The 16,674-nt window shown below is 46.9% G+C and overlaps 3 protein-coding genes across 3 annotated transcripts; 1 reads left to right on the top strand and 2 right to left on the bottom strand.

Annotated features, from left to right (window-relative positions):
* Positions 1 to 299: 299 nt before the first annotated feature.
* Positions 300 to 2,024, top strand: pch1 (Cyclin; the record flags this gene model as incomplete). The annotated part of the gene is made up of 1 exon (XM_031152282.1): positions 300 to 2,024. The coding sequence occupies one exon, from the start codon at positions 300 to 302 to the stop codon at positions 2,022 to 2,024; it is 1,725 nt and encodes a 574-aa protein (XP_031003838.1).
* Positions 2,025 to 4,096: 2,072 nt separating this feature from the next.
* On the bottom strand, positions 4,097 to 6,271 carry LHYA1_G007352 (uncharacterized protein; the record flags this gene model as incomplete). Its single annotated transcript, XM_031152281.1, has 1 exon — positions 4,097 to 6,271. One exon carries the CDS (start codon positions 6,269 to 6,271, stop codon positions 4,097 to 4,099), a length of 2,175 nt encoding a protein of 724 aa, XP_031003839.1.
* A 7,764-nt stretch (positions 6,272 to 14,035) lies between these two features.
* LHYA1_G007351 (uncharacterized protein) lies at positions 14,036 to 15,892 on the bottom strand (the record flags this gene model as incomplete). The annotated part of the gene is made up of 3 exons (XM_031152280.1): positions 14,036 to 15,298; positions 15,348 to 15,487; positions 15,631 to 15,892. The coding sequence occupies 3 exons, from the start codon at positions 15,890 to 15,892 to the stop codon at positions 14,036 to 14,038; spliced, it is 1,665 nt and encodes a 554-aa protein (XP_031003836.1).
* Positions 15,893 to 16,674: the final 782 nt, after the last annotated feature.

Genomic DNA, 16,674 nt, shown 5'->3' with positions numbered 1-16,674 from the left:
TACTAGAGTATGCGGATATACTTAGAATAGAAGAAGTAGCGAGCATTCAGTCTAAGGTGGTGGTATGAGTTGATGGATGGGTGAGAAGAGATGTGAGGTGAGAATGAATGAAGCAGCCGCTTAGTCATCCTGTTGAAAAGTGGAGTGGAGTAGATGCGCAACAACCTCAAATCGCGATTTGGCCTACAATGGCCTTTCTATTCACTACCCACCATACCTACCCACCGTACCCGCAAACCCACCCAAGTATTCTTACTCCGCCATCCTCCATTTGATCCTCCATCAGCGCCCCATCCCATATGACAACTGTTGAGAGATACCGACCTCCGCGCATCGATTTCGCCTCAGATGCGCCCTCAAATGCTCGACGATCCCATTCCGCCTTCTCAACCATAACAAACATTCCACCAGCAGTACCATCACCACCACAACTATCGAGAAACTCTCCTCCTCGAGAACCCCACCCCCAGGCGGAATCCTCTCCTACAGTGAAGATGGCGTCGGAGGATTCGAGCCAATGGATCTTCACAGAAGCCGAAATTTCAAGCTCACCGTCCATCGCCCATGGCATCCCACCCAAGGATGAGCGCTGCTTGAGGGCAAAGGGCGCGAATTTCATACTTCAGGCGGGCATATTACTCAAGCTTCCGCAGCTGACAATTGCCACGGCCAGCATTTTCTTCCAGCGTTTTTATATGCGTGCCAGCATGGACCAGTCCAAAGTCGGCGGCATTCACCATTATGTACGTTCTTCCCAGACGCAGACCCCCTCTACATTAGCTGGCCCTCCGTCGAAGCTTCCTCGCTCTAAATCGCATGCAAATCTTATGGTCAAGGATCCTCAGGCTAATTATGAATCAATGGAACAGACTATTGCAGGGACTGCCCTATTCCTAGCTACGAAAACCGAAGAAAATTGCCGGAAGACAAAAGAGGTGGTTATTGCATGCGCAAAAGTCGCACAGAAGAACTCGAATCTAGTTATCGATGAGCAGTCGAAAGAATACTGGCGATGGCGAGACAATATTCTACTCTTTGAGGAGCAGATGTTGGAGTTCCTCACATTTGATGTCGTTTTGAAATCACCTCACAACATACTCTACGAAATACTAAACAAGCTTCACATCGAAGAGAATAGAAAATTACGGAATGCGGCATGGGCATTCCTCAATGATGGATGTCTTACGACGTTGTATCTGCAAGTACCCTCCAGAGATTGTGCTATTGCTGCTGTATACTTCGCAGCGGGGTTTACTGGGGAGACAATACCGGATGATGAGAATGGAAACCCATGGTGGGAGCGAGTTGGTGGGCGACCAGACAAGATCACAACAGCGACAGGAATCATGTTCGAATTCTGGACTGAGAATCCTCTACAGAGATCTGAGAATCCGTATGAGCAATCTCCATTTACTTTTGTCAGTGAGGAAGATCTCCACAGAAGTCGCAGAAGGGCATCTTTGAGGGCCGATGCTGGAAGCAACGAGGATACTCCAAGCCCAGGGCAATCACAGCCAATGCAGAATGGCCACAGTCAACAGAGCCAAGCAAGCACAGCACCGGCTGTCAACGGTAATGGAGCTGTAGCTCCCAACGACAAACTACTTTCACCTAGACTAAACGCCGAGACTTCGGTGAATGGTTCATCGGATACTGCGCTCAAAGAAGCGGCGAATGATCCGGCCACGCACTTGTCCACTGGAGGCTCGGCTATTTCAGCAGCTGGTCCTCTTGGCGAAGCCCCAAAACCAAGTCCGAAGCGTAAGAGCCCAGGGGATGGAGATAGGGAGGAACCCCCTTCCAAGAGATCCAAGAAGATTTCAGACAGCTCGGAGGAGTCTGCAAAGACGCTAAGATCGCAGAATACTTCAGACAACTCAGAGGAGTCCGCAAAGACATTAGTGGCTTCGGAAACGAACGAAGCAGCAAATTTGGATGCATCGGGGCCCGTTGTAGAAGCTGATGCTCCAAAAGAGCCTGTTGCTACGACTGAAGAGAGTGAGGAGGGCGAGCTGGAGGAGTGATTATTCTCCTTGTATAAAATTGGTATTTCAGCGAGGCGTTCAAGGTCATGGAATCTATAGGGTCCGGGGAAAGGCTGGCGTTCGGAACTTTAGACTGGCTTTATTTGTTTTTGTGTACGGTAGGGATGGCCAGATAACACTGTGACTGCCAGACTTCGGAATTACAAGGGAACCACGTGGCGAAGCTTATCTACTCAAACCTTCCCAGAGGAGTGCAAGTTTGCCTAGCAATTAAGCTGACAACATCCATCTCAAATTCAAAAGCGATCTCACGACGGATAAACTGGTTTAAGCATGTGAGGTATTCCATCAATTCAATTCGTTCCGCATACCATCATATCCATCCTATAATATCTTATTGTGTCCGCCCATCCATCTCTCATCTTCAAATTGTACATGTCGTCCATCTATCTATGCCTTGTGTCTCGTATTCTCTTCTCATCCCCTATATCCATAATTGTCATGAATAACCTATTAGTAAACAAACTCCCAACCAACTCCAGCTGCTGATATAAAAGAAATGATATAGGAACATAAGACCAAGCTGGTTGCGCATGTGTGTGCGTAGAAGACAGGTAAAGTTTGTGAGACGTGAGATACGTTTTCTGGTGAATGGATGAGGTCGGTTGTTGCTGGCTGCTGGGCTTGAGAGCTAGGGCGGAAGTGGAGTGAATTATCGATGATGGCTGAATGTGCTCGCCGTGAAAGAAAGGATAATCGAAGCAAGTCTGGCGTGAGTCAAATCCAACATCCCATGCCCCTGTGCTGTGCTGTGGCTCCGAGAAACAAGACAGAAACAAGACACTCAAGCCCTAACAACCCTTCCCTTCCTCTCCCCCCTCCCCTCCTCAAAAGCCCCCTTAACCCCCTCAACCCTCTTTCTAAACCCCTCATTCCAAACTCTCAACTCCTCCGTCTCCTTCTCCATGCGCCCCAACATCCATCTCGCCACCTCCAAAACCTTCATATTCCTCCTGCTTTCCCTCAGTCTCTCTTCCAATGACCCGCCACGCTGCAGCAGCACCGCTCTGTGGATATCGAGATCGTAATCCTCCTGTGCCACTTCGCTCATGACGAATTTGAGAAGCGTGCTGAGATGGAGCTCTACGTTGTTGTTTTGCTTGTTGTTTGTAATCTTATCTGTGTTTGTATTTGTGTCTGCGTACGTGTGCAGGGACGCCAAGAGCTTGTTAAGGCCTGTGGTAAGCGGGAGCATGGTTTTGGCGTGCGAGGCCATGCGTGCTTTGTGCTCGGAGTGGAGGGCGGTGATGGCGGCGAGGGCTGTGTTGGCGTTTGTGTTTGTGTTAGAGGTGATGGTGTTTTGTTTGTGGCTTCCTATCCCGATCCAGGCTGAGGTTAGGGTGAGGAGGCTGAAGGTTAAGAGGATGATGTGGTGGAAGAAGTGCATTTTAACGATTGGGTTGTGTTGGGTTGGCGCGGTAGATGATATCCTTTTCGGGAAATTGAATTGCTTTGGGCGTTTGTATGTGCGTTGGGGAACGAAAGCGTTGGTAGATCGAGAACGATGGATGGTCTTTGAGATGTTAGCTCTTTATTGATGTCTTGGGGGCTTGAAGAGTGGTTGAATTACCAAGAGGTACTGTACAAACTCTCTACTTTGCTTTTCTTGTCGTGCTTGTGCTTGTGCTCGCAGTCGGTGTTTTGGGGATCAAAGATCAAAGAGCCAGACAACACTTGGATGTGGAAGGTGTAGGGATAGGAAGAGGGAGCGATAGAATAAATTCTAATATAGAAAAGCAAAAGGTAAATTGAATGCAAGGTAGTGCTTGTAGAAAAGAAGGTTGGTGGGATTTTACAAGGCCGTGGTGAATGCACATGAGGGGGCGGAAGCGAGGCGGTAAAGGGGTAGATCACGTGGTTAGAATGGTCATTGGCAGTCCATTGTTCGTTGGGCTGGGTCTGAAAGGTTCTCGAAATCCCTTCAGAAAATATCCTAACTATAGGTAGGGTGAAGAAAAGACCTGCAAGGATATAGTAGCTCGAGAACACTTGATACATTGCAAATATACATTACATTACATACCAAAACAGTAAATGGGTATATCCATATCCTAAAACAGTTTCTCCAACGGCATCTCCCTCCACCTGCCCCTCTCAGTATGCCACCATCTATCCTTCCCTTTGCCTTTACTCCTCTCCCCAGCTTCCATGTTCCAACTCCCCGTACAATTATCCTTCAAGTTCGTTTCATCACCTCCCTGAAGCAATCCTCCCGCACCTTCGATCCTGCAAATAGCTTCATCCATACCATCTACGTCCGGTCTCAAGCTGTAATTGATCTTACTGCCTAGGTCTCCGATAAATCCACCCACTGCGAAACGCTCTAAGAATTGTCCTTCTGGGTCCCAAATTATGATATGATATTGTGGTGCGGAGACAGCAGTGTCAATGCGGCGCTGAGCTGTCATGCGAGCAATAGAAAGGCTCATCCCCGTAACTTGTACGTTACTTTCTGCAGAACACTGTGATTTATTCTCCAACCTCATCGAGAAGGCTGAGCGCGTAAGCGACGGCTGGGAGGTTGGATCCCGGGGCCCAGATTGGCCATTTCCAGCAGAGAATGGCCGTGTTGGCGCAGCAAATGGCATGGATGGCATGCTTTCGCAGCCTCCATTTCGGTACCGATCTCCAGACAGCTCGATGCGGTCTCGTGGTTTGCAGAGCTTCTGTAGAGAGCCGTCAGAGTCGGTTGGTGCGCGGAGAGTCCTCAGGGCTGGGAAGCCAGAAAATGATATGGCTTTGGAGAGAATCTCGTTGGCTGTAGTATCCCCCGGGTTGGTGAACTCCCAGTGGAGATATTGAAGAGTCGACGATGCCAGATAGGGGTGGAGAAAAATATCAACGCCTGTCGGCAAAGAGGGCGACGGTACCTGGGAAACCGTAAAGTGTGTAAGAGACTTCAAGTGGGAGAAAAGTCGCGCGAGAACTGGCAAAGACAGAAGTGGTAGTGAGTTGAGCGAAAACGTTTTCAGACCATTGGACTTTCCGGCTGATGCGAAGGATGACAAGCCATTGTCGGTTACGCCTGCGAGGTTGTCAAGTCGGAGGGATCTGAGAGGTGGTAGCGATAACAAAGTGGTATCATTGAAAGATGACTCCGAGAAAGAAGAAACATGCAAATTCTCCAACGCAGGTAGTTGCTTCAAAGTGTCGATGAGAAGAGGAGAGTCGACTATGCCACCCTGGTTGCAGTGTAGCACGAGGGTCTTGAGATGAGACCAGTTCGAATGAAACATCAGAAAGTCTATACTCTGCTCGGGCAGAAGAGAATTTGGTGCAATAACAGGAGTGAGATAATCTGAATCGTCCGAAGCTTTGTATCGGTGCTGCCGTTGAAATGGGCTTTCAGAAATGATCCATACCCGCTCCTGCAACTTCTTCCTTGTAGAAAGTGCATGCACAAATCTCGGGAATTCATGAGTATAGGCAGGATGGAAGCCAGGAAGTCGTTCTAAATTCGGGCACGCCATTATGACCGAAGCAACCTGATCCAGGTATTCATCTTGATCCTTTTTGTTCTTTGCCGCATCAGGCATAGCAGGAACTTTCAATATCTTTACGTATTCGGCGAGATCGGGCCTCGCTCGTAGCGTTCTTCGTAGAAGTTTCAGTCTCGTACCATACTTCATTTTGAGCTTCTTCTTCGTGTGCAAAATCGAATCATTGCCAATGAGCTGTACATCCTCGTAAAGGGTAGTCCTAGCAGCACCCCACCACTTTTTGCAACTCAAACTCAAAGAAGCCAAATCTCGCATCCAACAAGTCGAGCAACTTAGACTCCCGGCATCTAGATGCACTTTCTTTAATTCGGCAAGCACAACTAGCAGAATCTCCTCTGGTAGATTTCCGAACCCCTCTCCAGGCGCCTTTGGTGTATATTTCGTTCCAATTGATGGGCCTGTAGGACTTTGTGGCCTTTTAGACAGTCGTTGCGGGGTCATCAGCGTCTTTCGTCGGCCCTTTCCACCATCGCTGTGCTGTGAATGGGAAGATACTTTTACAATAGGCTCCGTATAACTACGTCTGGCACTCGTCCACTTATTAGTTGACGAGTGCACAGGCGCATCATTCGAAAAGGAAGAATCCTGACTAGTCCGACTCGAGTTATAATCAGCCGAAGAGCTGACACTCAACGGGCTCTTATGTCTGGATTCGAAGCTGGATCGCGAGGTGGTGCTGCTACTCCCAGCAGAGCCAGGGCGTGTCAACGTTCGAGGAGATGCCATGTCCGTAACAACTCCCCAAGGGAGGAATGGAAGGGTAGACGAAAAGCCCAGGTTCTGAGAATGGGAAGTTGGAGAATAAATAGGATACGATGCGCTTGACTTGTGCTTACGCGCTGACGAGAGTGAGGCGCGGGCGTTGCGAGTTTTGATGTCCTGATAACTGTATCGTCGAAACCCTTCCTCCTTCTGCTGTCCTAGTCCTCGCCCTCGTCCGAACTGCCCCTGCAATGATTCAAAAGGCCAGAAATCATTTATAGGTGAGGAAGGTGCAGAGACAAAGCTTGGAGTTGATATTCTTGAGTTTGAGAAAGGAGGGAGGCTTCTGCTTGATATTTAGCCCCAGGCCATCTCGACGATAGGCAATCACAATCTAATTTAAAGAGCAACAAGGTAGATTATAGGATGGCGCTTGAATAAAAATGGCGAAAGGAGGACCCCGATCGTCCATATGAGGACGCATCCCTCTTCCTGCTACAACGAAGTACGCGCTTTGACGAGGGGTTGGAAGGCCAGTAGGCCTGAAATGGAAATGGAGTGGGTTTTAAGATGAAAGTGGATCGAATTGGGGCAGCTAGGGGGGTGGTCACCACTCGGTAGCGCAATACTTGCCGCGTACTACGCCTATTTATGGCTGCCCGTGGCTTGCGTTTCTAATAAAATGCTCTGAGGGATAACAGCTCACTCTCTCCTCATAAATCACATCAAATATCGAGGCGGCAACATACCTGACAGCGGGAGCATCGTTGGAAATAACATTGTTGCCCCTACCCACAGGTATGACAAGGGCGTCAAGGGGTGAAAGAAGGCTTCGATTCTGCGGGTTCATGCTTTTGTTTCTCCTGCAGCTGATGCGGGGTGACAAGGGAGGGATCGCGTTGGCGCCAAATTGCCGGGGACAATGCTTCTGGTCTAAACGAGAAGTACAAGCTTGAAGCACCTCGAATGCTACAACTGCAACGCACCGGACAATACAGCCTTTCTATATATCAACCAGAGCCCGCCTACTCTTGGAAATCATGCATGTCAGTTGCACAGCACATCGCTGAAGAGTTGCGTGCTACCTGCTGCGGCTGTATGCTCGAGAACTTCTCAGCCTTCAGTCATCGGCACACACTGCCTCCACGGTTCCTAGTATCTGCTATATTACTGGTTGCTCTCTTCCACATCTCAAGGAGGATTCGGAATCATGCGCTTCAGTAGCTCTGTTCTCTCCCTGGGTCATATTGGCGGGGCTACATCGATCTTGACGGCACGTTCTCCGTGATCTTTATGGATGCCTTCCCCATCTGTCTCTCGGATTCTCCTCTCAGCCTTGTTCAAGACCCCGAAGTCAAGCCACTCTACCATATTCTCCAGTGGCTTTTACTGCCTCAAAAAGCACCCGGGTCAAGTTGCTCGAAGTAGCGCTACGTGCGTCGAGCGCGAGAAGGAATATAGATTCATGTCCGATTCAAGAAAGCCTCTGCTGTGTTTGTCGAGGGGAGGCGAAGATTATATTTGTGCTGAGCTCTGATTTCTCCAAGGCTGCAAATCATGCTTTTCTTCCCCTCCAAATGTTTCAGCTCAAGATACTGCAAGGCAGGAAGGGTTCAAGCGAACACATTTTCGCGTTGTTGGCAATATTTAAGCTCGCATCTAATGAATCCTTTTCGATAGTTTGCCAAATCTGGGATCTAAAGGTTTCCTCCTAGGGAAGGCTCATCCAGGCAAGAAACTGGAATTGCAAAAGTGTTCCAAAATCCAGTTTCATCTTCATATTGAGAGGGCTGCCTCGGCCCGACCCCGTTTAGTAGGCAAGCAACTATTGCTCAGTCATTGGTAGCAGTAAAAGTCGCAAGTGTCTCGAGGCTGAGAAGAGTGTGTGTGGAGGTGACCAATCCAGGATGAGTAGCGATTACACGTGACGTATACTGCTCGGATCAAGGCCTCCAATATGAGTTTCATCCCGGAGTGGGTGGTCATGCTCTCAATATCCATGTAAATGCAGGTAGCCGATATAGTGCAAGAGTTATCAGAGGACTTTGCTCATTCCTTACTTGGATGTTGAAATAATGTCTTGAATATCCCTGTCTCCCATACAGTGTAGAGAATAATATAAAACAATATATATTGGTCATATCCGGAAGCTCGATACGGACCACAATATAGGAGGCGCCAGCAGACTGTATAGCACTAATATATAGAGGGTGATGTTGGGATAAGGGCTGTATCCCTAGTCAAGTGTCTTAGCGTAGCTTAGTCAGCGAAGAGGTCATCACCTCTGCGCTTCTTTTACTTCCACTTCTAGATAGACATCAAGAACAACAACCGATTATAACCACCCTCGCACACCTTTTACTAGCTAGTACGAAGTGATTTACCGCGGTATCCTGTGATACCAACAGGTGATATTATATTACTAACCAATATATAACCAATATACTAATATACGTATAAATGTTATATAATTAAGCATAGTTCATTATTATATAGCATAAATTATTATAACATAGCATAAAACCAAGCTATACTCCGTAACCTGCGCAGACCCGCGCAGACCCACTTAGAAAGGCTAAAAAGGGAGGCTTTCCCCTGAAAATCCCAATGTCTAGCCCTCTAATTGCCCCCTAAAAATGACCCCGCAATACACTCATATATGGCTAATATGACGACATGCGTAGTATATTAGGTCAGTATAGCGACCCCTATATTATATGGCCCCAATATAAGATGGAGCTGGACTAGAGCCATACAATATGCAATGCGGTATTATATTGGTGTATTATTCTCTAGGTATTGTATGTTGTAGTATTTGATGACACAATCCTCCAGAGCATTGGCTTCAAGCAGAGATCTTGTCACTTAGAACAATAGTGGGTAATTAGAAGTGTTTACTGTGTTGTACGCGCGTGCACATGCCGGGACGTCTGAAAGTGTCCGAGTAGAACGTGAAGAATTGATGCTGAGATAGGGAGCATCTTGCACTGGTGTTTAGCTAAATAGTTGGTTTATCTCACTATTAGTACTAGACATTGTATTGGTTTTCTGAAAAACATCTCTTCCCGTGAGTAGAAGCTTGAGGGGCTAACTATAATGCATTGCTTAGGTATCCTATACACAGAACTCTCCCATCCATTCATGCTAGCGTCAGATTCAACCAGAAACTAGCAGCTAGAAATCCTAGCCTCAGCGCCATTTCTAGTGTTGGCTGAATTCGACTTTGGGAAGTTTGAAATCGAGGCTGATATCTGAAGCGAAAGCTGCCAACAATTCCTCAATTCGACTCTGATTCCGCTTTGCAGAACCCACATGTGTTGCTTGCACGACACTCCACCCACCACAACAACAAATATCACAGTACTTGTCCAGGCGGGTAAATGGGATTATGGACACCTTCAGACACTCAAGGCCTCCAAACAAAGTAAGACCCAAGGCCGACTGATCGCGCTTGAATGTCTTATCATCAATGGCTAAACATTGAACCCCCTTGAAGCTAGGCAGCTCATATCCAATGTCCTTCGCTTTGAGAATCCAGTCGTTAACGTCCTCACTCAAGATATTTGTGATATTCAATATAGTCTGATTGTTGAAGCGAATTTGGCCGTATTCTGTGGCATCGACGAGAATGGAATAGGGAAATGCTTCCATAAATAATCCCCGAGATTCATAGCAGGCCTTCAGAAGACGTACGTCCCTTAAATCTGCTTCATCTGCTTCGATTTCCGTCTTTATCTTCGCGAGTGCCTCATCTGGGTTGAGAGATTTCGGTGGGTAACAGCCCATGTCCTTTCTCGCAAGCCTCTGCTGGGCTGTCACGAAACGAAATTTGCAACTGGCGGGAGTACCTGCTACAAGACACTGCGGAACAGCTTCGACGCAAAGTACGCGTACTCCATCTTCAGTCGGGCCGCAAGGAAGGGCAAGTCTCCATATTTCCAACCGCAGCTCTTTAGGTAGTTTTTGAAAAAGGACAAACTGGTCGAAACGAACAGGCTGGGAAGGCTGGATTGTGGCACTAGGACCGACGTTCTTGCTGAAGGAGAGATCCAAAGGCATAGTGTTTTGACGCCTAGAAAGGAGGTAACAACTCGAGGTCGAAGCTGTTGCTTAATACTATCAGTGGATGTAAATAAGAATGCTTTGTCGAGACCTACGTTGCAAGATCTAACAGCGAAGATGCGAATCGTAATTTGTAGATTGCCGGATAACTTGTAATTTCTTGTGGCACCGAGAAAGGCTTGACTTCGATGCGTCGCCGATATTTGAATCAAGAGACGCTGCTGGAAAAACTCAAAGTTTGAGATCTCTCCCAAGACAGAAAGTCAGCTTCGCTAAACTCGGATTGATGATGTAGCTAGCTAGCTGTGAGTTTTATATGTTCCGGTTCATTCGTGAATCTTAGCGCATTCACGAGTGACCTAGATCATTCATGAATCTTAGTACAAATTCACGTATACCCTAGGTCACTCGTGAATATTAGTGTCATTCACAATTAAACTAGTTTACTCACGAATCCAATTTACTCGTGAGTTTGCACTAAACTAAAGCGCTGCAATTGCTTCAAAAATGGAGTTAAATGCATAGTCTATTGCTACTTAAATGTAGAGCATAACTGCGGCTACTTGGCTAGTTTAGGATTAAGGACTGAAGTTGCAATGGTAGAAAATCAGGAGCAAATTAGGGGTGGATCAACTAGTCTAGTTAAAGGGCAAAGGAAGAGTAAGAGAGCTAGAGCTAATACTGCTGGCGATAATATAGAGTAGTAAAATATCCTTATTTTAAACGATTAAGATTCACGTATAAACTAGTTCATTCATAAATCTTAGCGCATTCACGTATAAAATGGTCAGATTCATGAATCTCTTAGATTCACTAATGAACCGGAACATATATAAGCAGGGTAAAGTAGACGGTAGATCAAGTGATATGATAACGTCTAGAGATCCGATCTGAGTGAAAGAGGGTATAATCCCTATCTATATACCTATACAGCTGTGCGCCCTAGAGCCACGCCAAGGGCAAGTCACATGATTCACCTCCTGAATCTAGCTGTCTGGTTGGTCTGGAAGTCGATGACTAAGACAAAACACGCTTCAAGAGTATCGTGTATTATAACTGACTTAATTGGGAATAGTACAAGGTTGTATGTTGAAAGAGAAACAAATGGTCGACAACGAGGGTTCAAGTGACCGTTTATGTGTCACGTTCTTGGCAAAGAGAGCGGAGTGAGAAGCATTCCATTCCTAATTTGGTAGTGCAGCTACCCGACGCTCAGCTTGCGTAGGTAGTAAGAAGCTCTGTAAGGGCTATCGCACGTGTCTAAAGAGCTATGAGAAATAGTGGTGGGGAAACCAAGAGATCTTAAGATTTTTATATAGAAGATGGATGGAGGTTCAATATTCCGCCGTTATGGAGAGCTTGGTGAAGCGCTAAGCTAGATTAGACTGGCTCACGTGGCCCTTCCAGCTATACAATTTTCTTCTCTCGGCGTCTTATTTTAATTGTGTCCTTGCGTAAGGCACATATAGTAGGTCAAATAGATGATCGGTAGATAAATTCCTCTATTTCCCCTTTTTCTTTCAACTTGAAGATCCGCAAGCGCTTTCCCTATTTAGGCTGGAAATTACAAGGTATGGAGTATATGCGAAGTAGGTGCGACGACTTTTGGATGTTCTTTACGGAACTGGTATCTGATCATCGGTGGTCATGGGGTTTGAGGGTGAGGAAAACTCAGGGGGACCACCGATTATGCTTTGGTCTTCTATCATGCGCGGTACCGTTTGCCCCTCTTTCGTATTCTTCGCATGTTTGGAAGCCAAGGATTAGAACCACGTCGGTTGATTCCTTCCTAAGAAGGGTTCAGAAGTATTGGAAGTAGATAATTTTAGTCTTACTCACAATCAGGTTAGCACATGGTAGATTGTTATAAGAATGTATTTATCATAAAGTATTGTTTGCATGTTGCATACGGAGAATCTCAGATTCCAAGAATGTACTGTACAGAATAATAAGTCCCATGCTAGGCCATGTAACAATCTCCGTATATGTTATCAGCTCCAACCATTTCCCCTTGGTTCGCAATCACAAAAGATATATATACCACTTCTAGTTGAAAGTTTCGATTTCAGGTACATTGGCGCCGGGATGGGATGCCACGAAACGATCTTCCACGAGCCGCTTGAACACATCAGTGTCACACCAAATCATTGCGGTACCATCAAGCCTGTTGTCCTTCAGTCTAGGGAGAAAACTGAATACCGGAGAGTGCATGCTGATATATCTCAGACCCCCAAAACAACGCAGCATCTCTTGATGGTCCCACTCGTACGGAAAACGGAACACCAGTGCCAGTTTGCGGATCATGTTGATGGAGGGAAGCAGGAGATTCTTCTGCCCCGCTTCTCGAATCACGTTTCTCGAAGATGTAGCATACCAATTCTCCACATGTAGGGTGGTGTGCTCGTTGTAGCGGATAAGTCCCAAGGACCCCTGGAGCCTCACTGACAGAGTATGCGGGAAAGCAAGCAGGAATGCATCGCGAGATTCTTTGCACAGTCCTAGAAGGCTGACGTCCCGCATGTCCTTTTTCCAACCCTCGTACTCGGCGCATAATTCATCTATGCGGCGTCCGGCAGATCGATAAAGCACGCCCGGGGGTACTGTTCTTAGGTAGAATACTAAGCTCAACCGTGTGTTGTCGTTGATGAGATTGGCATTGAGACAGAAGACGCGCTTCCCATCATTCACCGCACCGTTCGGCAGTGCAAACTTCCAGATTGCCAGGCGTAGTTCGCTGGGTAACTGGGGAAACAGCGTGAACTTATCCAAGCGGGGCTGGACAATGCTCACTCTAGGATCTGTGCAACAGGTACTCTCCTTTTGGGTGCTGATATCGTTGCTGGGCTGGGAAGTCTCGGAAAAGGACATAGCGCTGGGCTGGCCCGCAAACGTGTTGATTTGCTCTTGGTGTTCCTGCATTTCGAAAGGACAATAAAAGGATTGATTATCGAGAAGTGGCTGCCCAGGGTATCTTAGGTATTATCAGAGTGTTGTTGCAGAATGCTCTTCTGATCGATGATCGTCAGTAGTCGGCAAATTATTATTCATGGGGAGACAAAAGTCCATACCTTGGGGGTAGCCAATGACGCACAGTAAAAAGTGAATCGGTCTATTGTGCAATCCCACCAATGTATCTAAACTAAGGTAACTTGTCTGCGAGGAAACTAGCTTAAGCCGCGAAGGTATAAAATACCAGAGATGTAGAAGCAGAAGAAGCACAGGTATTAGTTTCCCCCCTCCCCGCAATACACCATAGGAGTTAAGTTAAGGAGCAAGCTTCTTAGAAAATCCGTAGTAGATGTGTGAAGGTGTATGAGAGGTCGCGACTATTTAGGCCACTACTCAACTACCTAGCATGGAAATAATCAAGTTGAAAGTGAATCTAACAGGAAGGCGCGCCATGAATTTCGAAAAACAATGTGCAAGAGCGAATGAAAGATCATACATCTTCAAATGCACCATATCTTGCTACGACAGCGACATAAGTTCCCATAAAACTCACGTTGGCCGGCTATTGATATTGGACCTTGCACTTTAAAGGCAAAAGTCTGACTTGTAGCTCGTCCCAAGACAATACACCTTTCAGACAGCAATGCAGATAGAAATTTAGAGGCAGACGGCAAATATGATATTCATGAGCACCCGCTCTATCTTTGGCAGATGCAAATGTGGCAAAGCATAATTATGTATGACCTAGAATGCCTATAACCCCTAAAATCAATCCATTCAAGGCCACGGCGTCGGAGCCGTCACTATGCCTCCAGTCGTCGGATCAACTGTCGCAACTCTATACCTCTCAATCTCCTGGCTGATGAGCGACATGCCCCTATCTGCCACACTGATCAGATTCTGTAGTTCTTTGAGGGCTGATTCGTTGTGGTTGGTGAAGTAGCCGTCTATGCTGCGCTTGAAATGTGATGTGGTGTTGTGGTGGCGTTGAAATGTATCTGCATCGTAGTCGCTGCGTTGCCCTAGAGATTCAGGGTCTGGGATGGCCACTTCTGACTCTTGTGCTGCGGGACCTGCGGTTGAGACTGCGGTTGAAACGACCGTAGGCAGGACTATGTCTTGCTCAGGTAATGGTTCGGGAGAAACGGTCTTTGACGACTGAGTAGTTTTAGTAGCAATATCAATGTCAGCCCGCATGACCGCCTCGACGAATCGCTGGTCGAATGACTTGCCAGAACCGCTAGGATCTCTGAGGTCGTAACTGGGGTGTAAGGAGTCTTCGTCTGGCTCAAAATCATCGTATCCGAGGCCTGTGACTCGCAGTACATCTAGTTCCAAGCTCTTCATGTTGTGCAGAGCTTGAGCGACCCAACAAGCGCCCATTGGAGTTGGAGAATCGTGGAGACCTATCCATAATGCAATATTGTCCTCATCCGCCGTACCGTTTACCTTGATATAAACCTCTACGAGATATAGTTCTTTGAGAGTCCCCGAACAATCTTGGATGAGTTGCACTAGCTGACTAGGGTCGATATCAATACGTTTGAGTTCCAAAAATCGCAAGCGGTTGAAGCTTAGGGAAGTCTCTAGTGGATACGGCAGTGAACGCATCCTCCAGTCGTTCATGGTAACCCCTCTATGTCGGTGCCGCCGGGTCTTGATGTCCCTTTTCACGTTCCATCCAACTAGGCAAAGGCTGCCAAGCTTACCTGCTTTTCGAATCAAAAACCACAGGTTCCTATTGAAGGTCGAGTTTCGCTTTTCTTGTCTCTTAAATGACAAAACCAGATGCGTTAACTCCTTGAACGTTTTCATAGCGTTCTTGAGATCTATAGGATTATTGCAGATATTGTTGATCGTGGTATCGCTAACGTGGTCTATGACAAGGGTTTCGAGGGATAGATGTTCTTCGTCACGCTTTGCTAGGGATGCGAATGTAGTTGCCAGAAGAAGGGTGGCTGTCAAACTCTGGTCGCCGACGACTTGGAAGGGTAGGTTCATCTTTAATCGGCTTGTATTTGGGATGTGTTCAAGGACGTTCTGTCATAATTGTTAGCGGGGCTTGAAGTGGATGGAGACTGTGACTTACCTCCAATACTCTTCGGAAATCCGTCTCGTCAAATGTAGACTCACTCATGCAATGCCTTCGTAAATCTTCGAGAAGTGGTACCATTTCAGGCACTTTAGAGACCAGTCCTCGAAAGATGTCGGAGAGACGAGTGATTTCTTCTGCAGACAGTATTAGCATCAGGTTGAATTGTCAGGCCTCTGACATTAGTTAAAGAACTTGGACTTGACACCGTGCCATTTGGATTGATGATGCCCACACGCCCCCTCGATGGGATATCCGAGCTACGGAGAGGAAAGCTTACCTTCGTCTCTAACCACCATCATATCCATATAGACTGCACCGCACAAGTGCCCCACCCTTGCCAGGCTGTCTGTATTCGGCGTAGCATCCTTCAAGAACCGCGAAAACTCCAGCTGCACAGTCCTGAATATGTATGGTTTAAGGGCAGCATCGAATGCCTTGCAGACGAGTCGAAGTGGGAGGACCAGGTTCTTGTCGTGCCGGCACATGTCTACGTTGAACCGGAGGACCAGCCCTAGGATCTCGGTAGGAAGAGAATCCATGGTAGGAGATGAAGGGGATGGGACGTATATTTTGGGTTTACGAGTACCTGAATGTTGCAGAGTAAACCAGGTAAGATGGGGTTGAACAGTGTTGTTGAGTGTTACCCACAGCGATGATGGATGGCAAGGCTGTGGAAGCTCAGCTCTCAAGTTGCTTCGGCGTAGGCGGCCGCTGCTAGTGCTGTTTTGGGCATGCTATGATGCTCCGAGAAAAGGCTATGGTGGGAGCAGCTGGATGAACCTTATGAGATAAGAGTTGATAATCCAGCTATGAAAGCAGCGGTGTGTATTTTATAGGCATTTTACTCTGTAGAGTATTCATTAATCAATTGTTGCCAGGAGTCATGTTTTAAATACAGGGGGGATCTCATCCATAGATAGTGACCCACGTGATATCAAAATATGTGACCCCGTTCTTATTGTGTATATTGGATCAGGATCTTAAGTGGTATTGAATACCAATTACATAGGGATGAATTATATAGGGATAAGCTCAAAACTTTCCGTACTTTTTCATATTTAGTACCGTTATGATGCCGTGGCGTAACATATTCGGCACCGGAATAGTTACTAATGCCGAGTCATTAACTCAGGGGCTCGATTGTCTTACCTTACCCAGTCAAGCCAAGGCCAAGTTACATGCAAAATCTTCCACGTTTGTTTATTTTTCATTCCGTGGGTACTTTTGTTATTATTAGGATTAGTCCTTTCTTGCTGCAAAGGATGCTGTCTTGTGGCAGCGCTGAACAACAAAGTCCGCATGAGGGTTGTAAAACAGTGAC

This window comes from Lachnellula hyalina (assembly GCF_007821495.1).
Source record: "Lachnellula hyalina strain CBS 185.66 chromosome Unknown contig00108, whole genome shotgun sequence".
Classification (NCBI taxonomy): Eukaryota; Fungi; Ascomycota; class Leotiomycetes; order Helotiales; family Lachnaceae; genus Lachnellula; species Lachnellula hyalina.
Note: the sequence above shows the minus strand (reverse complement) of the source record. Positions and strands in the feature narration are given on the sequence as shown.